General features: G+C 47.0%; 1 protein-coding gene across 1 annotated transcript in view; it reads left to right on the forward strand.

The window, feature by feature from the left end:
• Nucleotides 1-2986: 2986 nt before the first annotated feature.
• The window catches only part of FJX1 (four jointed box 1 (Drosophila)), a 4916-nt gene continuing 1432 nt past the window's right edge, over nt 2987-6470 (forward strand). The window contains exons 1-2 of the mRNA XM_006883789.1: nt 2987-3010; nt 5961-6190. Coding sequence (XP_006883851.1) covers nt 2987-3010; nt 5961-6190 — 254 coding nt within the window. The remainder of the gene's footprint in view (nt 3011-5960; nt 6191-6470) is intronic.

Consider the following 6470-nt stretch of genomic DNA (forward strand, 5'->3'; position numbering starts at 1 on the left):
GGGGGAAAAGAAAAGTTTCCCTTTTTCTAACATGCATATTCTCAGATGGTGCGGATCGTTGTTCTCCATTACTAATCTAAACGTTGGAGGTTCGGATCCAGCCATTGGTACAGCAGAAGAAGGGCCTGGCAACCTGCTTCCATGAAGAGTGCAGCACAAACCGCCACCTCATGGAGAAGTTCTACATGCAACACATTGTGCTGCTGTGAGCTGGACCCACTGGGCAGGAACAGGTCCGATGATGCCTCAATAAAAAAAGAAAAGATAAGCGTAGCCCATCTTCAGAGGCCCAAGAGATCTTAGCCCGTCTCTCGAAGTCTCAGTCACCTCTTCAGTAAAACCAGCCAGGTATGTGACTGGGAGTTTGAAGTCAGCCCTCCAAAACTGAAAACCAGGGCCTTCATCCACTTACAACATGCAGAGCTTTTATTTATATATATATATATATATATATATATTTCCCCTTTAAAAATGTATTAAAATTATTTTGTAGCCTCCAGTAGAAAGTAGTAGTTGTTGTTAGATGCCATCGAGTAGACTATGACTCATGTTATTGTGTACCAGTGAGTCAGAACCGACCCATAGCTGACCCTCCAGGGAATTTTCAATCGCACTGGAGGAAATTGCCCATCGTTCTCCCACAGAGCGGCTGGTGGATTCGAACCGTGTGCCTTTGGGATTGCAGTGCAGATTCTCACCACTAGGCCACGAGAGATCCCTGTGACTCGTAGACCCAATAAATAATGGGTCTGAACCTGGCTCTACCCTGTGCCGTCCTTACCATCTCTGATATACCGGAGCCAGTTGCTACAGTGGCTGTGTCAATCCATATGGTTGAGGGTTTTCCTCTTTTTCATTGACCTTTCACCTTTGCAAGCATGATGTCCCTTTCCAAGGAGCGGCTCCTCCAAACATGTACAAAGTATGTGAGATGAAGGTTCACCATTCTTGCCTCTAAGGAGCATCCTGCTTGCACTTTCTCCAAGACATATTTGTTTGTTCTTTTGGCAGTTCATGGGATATTCCATATTCTTCCTCAACATCACAGCTCAAAGGCATCAATTCTTCTTCTGCTAATCGTATTTGCTGTCCAATTTCATTCAGGAAACAACTGAGAAAATAGTGGCTTGGATCAGGTACCTTAGTCTTTAAACTGGCATCATTGCTGGAAAGTTTCTTGATAACATTTTCCCAATACAACATATCTTTTGATTTCTTGGCTGCTGATTCCAGTGTTTTAGGGAAAAAAAAAGGGAGGGAAGCATGAACACCTGATACATGTTCTTTGCTGAGCCCTGTCTCACTAACACTCCAATAATTTATTCAGAAAATGTTTATGGAATACTTATTAAGTGTCAGACATTGTCGAAGGTAGCATGAAACAACAGATAGGATTAATTCTGCTCGAGTTTACAGTGAAATAGTCTGTGCCATCATTATAGCTTTTGTTAATTGCCAATGAAACAGAGATACCAACTCCTTTAAAATTCCACATAGCACCTGGAACATGGTTCATGGTAAATTAACCTAACTCATGCCGTCCACTTCTGACTCCCAGGGACTAAAATGTGCTGCACCCCCGAATGCACGTGCTTCTAATCCATCAACTGCTCCTCAGGAGAAGATGGACAATCTCCTCCCATGTGATTTATGGCCTCTGACAACCCACTTACAGGGTCAGCTATGGTCGCTTCTGACTTGACAGCACACAACCACCGAGACCAAGAAATCAAAAGACATGTTACAGTGAGAAAAATCTGCTGTCAAGGATCTCTCCAAAGTGCTAAAGAGCAGAGATGTGCATTTAAAGACTAAGGCGTGTCTTATCCAAGCCATAGTATTTTCAATTGCTTCCTATGCATCTGAAAGTGGAACAATGAATGAGGATGACACATGAAGATTTGACGCTTTTGAATTGTGGTGTTGGAGAAGTACTGAATATGTCATCTTTTGAACTGTCAAGAGAACAAACAAATCTATCTTGGCAGAAGGGCTGCCAGGGTGCTCCTAAGAGGCAAGGATGGTTAAACTTAGATTGGGCATGTTACCAGGAGGGACCAATCCTTGGGAAAAGGCATCATGCTAGGAAAAGTGGAGGGTTAGAGAAGGAAAGAAAGACCTTCAACAAGACTGACTGCTGCTACACAGTGACCATAACAATGGGCTTAAGCGGATCAAGAGTAATGAGGATGACAAGGAGAGGGCAAGGCTCAGATCTATCGCTCACAAGGTCATGATGCGTCCTCATCAACTTGACTGTCAACAACAATATTTGAAAGACCACTACGGAGCCACATGACTGGGAGAGATCCATATTTGTTCCCATTCCCAAGAAAGGTGATCCAACAGAATATGGAAGTTACTGAACAAGATCATTAAAATCACATGCAAGCAAAATACTGCCAAAGATCATTCAAAAATGACTAGAACAGTACACTGACAGACAACTGCCAGAAGTTCAAGCTAGGTTTAGAAGAGATTATTGCACCACGGATATCAATGATGATATCAGAAGGATCTTGACTGGAAGCAGAGAATACCAGAAGAATTTGGCTGACGATCATAACAAACTATAGCTAGCATTGAGAAGAACAGGAATCCCAGAACACTAAATTATGCTCATATAAAACCTGTACCTAGGGAGCTCTGGTGGCCTAGTGGCAAGAAGCTGCACTGCAATCCCAGAGGTACACAGTTCGAATCCACCAGATGCTCTGCAGGAGAAGGAGAGGCACTCTGATTTGACAGTACAAGCACAAAAAAAATAATTAAAATAATTTTAAAAAATTAAAAAAACAAAAAACCAAACCTGTACCTAGACAAAGAAACTATTGTCTGAACAGAGCAGGGGAATACTGCATGATTTAAAATCAAGAAAAGTGTGTGTCAGAGCTGTATCCTTTCTCCCTACCTTCCAATCTGTATGCTGACACAATCACTCAAGAAGCTGGACTCTGTGAAGAAGAACATAGCGTCAATATCAGCGATGACACGACCTTTCTTGCTGAAAGTGAGGAGAACCTGAAGGGCTAGCTGCAGAGACCCCAACATTAAGCCCTCAGTATGGATTATATCTCAACATCAAGAAGATAACCACTAAGCTGACAGGCAATATCATGATAGATGGAGAAAAGATTGAACTTGTCGATGATTTCATTTTACTTGGAGCCACAATCAACACCCTTGGTAATGGCAGTCAAGAAATCCAAAGACATTGCAATGTGAAAGTCTGCTTGCTGTCAGGGACCTTTCCAAAATACTGAGGAGCAATGACGTCATTGTACAGACTCAGATGCCTCTGATTCAAGCCATGATCTTTTCAATCACTTGGGATGTATCTGAGAGCTAAATAATAAATGAGGATGCAAGAAGAAAAATCAATGCCTTTGAACTGTGATGTTGAAGGAGTACTGAGTATTCCATGGACTGCCAAAATAATGGACGTACATGTCTTGGAAAAAGTGCATCCAGAGTGCTCCTTAAAGGCAAGAATGGTGAAGCTGCATCTCATATATCTTGGGCATGTTGTTAGGAGAGGCTGTTCTTTGGAAAGGGACATCAGGCTTAGCTAGGTGAAGGGTCAGGGAATGAGAGGAAGACACTCAACCGGATGTATTGACACAGTGACTGCAGTTCAGGGCTGAAGTATGTAGGAGATGATGAGGATGGCAGAGGACAGGGCAGGGTTCAGGTCTATTGTTCATAGGCACCTAAGAACAGCAGCAAAGCTTTAGAGCAGGATAGCGGATTTGAAGCACTGGCCTTTTGGTTAACAGCTCGACAAGTTAAGCATTGTGCCACCAGGGCTCCTTTTCAGGAGCCACTTACGAAGCTCTGGTGGTGTAGTTAGGAGGCAACTGTGCTGCTCAGAGAAAGGCTGAGCCTCTGGTGACGACCAGAATTCACCAGGGGCTGGAATCTATCGAGAGAATGGGGAACAGTTTCTTCTCTTGCTATTTAAGCCTCAGAAACCCTGCGGAGAACCAGCTAGCTAAGAGTTGGTTCTCACTCCAACGCAATGAGCGAGAGTACCCACTTAATATTCTCCGTAATTTAAAGGTCTAGAAAATACCAATTTCTCGTTACATATTCTAATTATGCCCACAAGGTGGAGCTCTTGCTTACAGTTTGCCAAACTGAAAGGGCAGCATCTTAAAAAAAAAATTCCCTGTAGAAGTTCAACGAAAAAGCAAAACATTAAATTCAATTTATTGACCTCCTATTTAGTGTCATTTACTATGTTAGATGTGCAGGGGAAATAAAGAGTTGATAAGACATAGTCGCTACCCTCTAGGGAAAGACCAGAGCACAAGGCAGGAAAACAGTATTTTTAAAGGAATGAGTATGTTTTGATGTATCCGTAGGGGAGCCACGGTTATCTCTTCATCAGATAAGATCTATAAAAAGGCAGACTGCAGCCACAGTGAGTTGTGGCTCAGATTCAACAAAGAGCCATGTACACGTAATACAACAATGAAAACACTCGAGTGTCCCTGGCAGAGAGAGGTGGGGGTGGAAGGCCCCAAATACGGTGGATTTGTTATTTGTTTGGGGTTTATTTTATGCATATGCTCAACCGTCAACACTAGGTCTGTGCCCCTTAGTACTGGAGAATCCACCCCTTGGGGAATAAAATATGGCCAGGGCCAGCTGATGAGCTCACCCTTCCAGGTCGGCTCCACCTCCCAGCAACCCTATAAAGGACTGGTTAGAACGGTCCCAGGGCCTCTCCGAGGCTGTAAATCTTCACCGGAGGAGCAGATGCTGTAATTTCTCTCTCACTCTGGCCCTACAGGACTCCTCCTTTTAGCTGGGGAGTTGGTATAGTTGATGGAGATTGGGGGTGGGAAGAAGGATGAGAAGCCACGCGTGTAAGAAAACCAATGTCGACCTCCAGCTCTCAAAGGCCTGTTTCTGTCTCCCCCATCATTCGTTGAGCGGAGTGGAGAGGAAATCTCACTTTGGATCTGGGAAACACTTAGAGTGCGAGGATGAGGGAGAGGGGCTGAACCTCCTGCAAGAGCTTCCTGGTGTCCTCACCCCACCCCACCCCCACAGGGAGCGAGTTGCCTAGTTCCTCCAGGCCCCCATCTGCACCCCTAACCATTTCTTTTCCCGTTAAACTCAGAAGGCAAAAGTTGAATGAGGGTTTGTGTGTATTTCCTTAATTGAAAAATCAGATATGAGGATTAAAGGGATGGGCTAGATGACAGAGAAAAATTTTTTTTAAAAAAAAAAGCGAGATTGCTAACAACTTGATAAAAATATTTTCTTGATGGAAGGTAATCAAATGGCCTGCCGATAGCAGAAGTGAGTGTAGATATAGCTTCTCCACTTACAGGATGAAGGGAGCTCTGGTAGGCTAGTGGGTAAAGAGTTGCGCTGCCAACCCAAAGACAGGTTAAAACTGGTTCGAATCCTCCAACTGCTCCTCGAGATGGGCAATCTCCTCCCATCTGCCTTACAGCCCTGGAAAATCCATTGGCTCGACAGCAAGAGAGAGACATTTACGAGCTAAGCAAGCCCCATGAGAGACGCAGAGAGACTTACTAGCAAGCCCTAATCCTTTTCTGTGCCCCAGTTTCCTCCTGGCAAAAACATGTATCTTTGGACACGTCTTCCCTGACACCCCACCCCGCACGCAGTCCATGCTCTGTTAGCGACCTGGCCGGCTACCTAGCATGTAAACTCAGGAAGAACTGGGCTGGGTTTTCAGGATTTCTTCACTCTGGGGCCAGAGAAGAGGACAGAGAGTTTTTCTGGAAGAATTGAGAGTCTGTGGATGTGAGCAGGCCCGGGTCCTCATTGTGAGATTCGCTGACATCCAAGTCCACCAGCCCGCAGTGACCCGCGCCGGGCGCGCTCGGGGAAGGAGGAGAGGTCGGTTCAAAGTTATCCGCTGCTGGTGATTGAAGTCAGATCATGGGGGCGCCCCCAAATTCCCGGGGGCTTACCCAAAGCGAGAGGGTAAAAGGTGCGCACAGCGCTCAGTCGTGCAAGGCCTGGAGCCCAGCCCTTCGGAAGCTCGCAGGGAGCCAGACACCCCCTGGCGAGGGGACCCAGCCGACACACTCCGGCGAGGACTAGAAGCCAGTCCCCCGGCCGGTCGCAGACTCCAGCGCAGCACCGCCCCCTGCGACACCCCCTCGCGGGAATCGCCCATCCATCCGGTCGCCGAGTCCCGGAGCCGGTGTGGGGCCGTCACTCCGGGCTGGAAGACGCCATCGCCGCTTTAAGGGGAAGAGCAGGCAAAGGGGGCGGGCGAGCGGGGGGCGGGGAGCGGCGGAGGAGGAGGGGGAGGGGGATCCCCCTCGCTCCCACGTGGTCCGGGCGCCTGTGAATCGCGCCGGCCGGAGGGTCTCACAGCGAAATACAAAAGCAGCTGGGAAGCAGCGGCGAGGCGAGTTCCCAGCGCCGGGCGAGCGCCGGGCAGCGCCCCGCAGCGCCCCACGGCCGCGATGGGGATCAGG

The sequence above is a fragment of the Elephantulus edwardii genome, unplaced genomic scaffold (genome assembly GCF_000299155.1).
Source record: "Elephantulus edwardii isolate Elephantulus edwardi_28Jun2011 unplaced genomic scaffold, EleEdw1.0 scaffold00029, whole genome shotgun sequence".
NCBI classification, from domain to species: domain Eukaryota; kingdom Metazoa; phylum Chordata; class Mammalia; order Macroscelidea; family Macroscelididae; genus Elephantulus; species Elephantulus edwardii.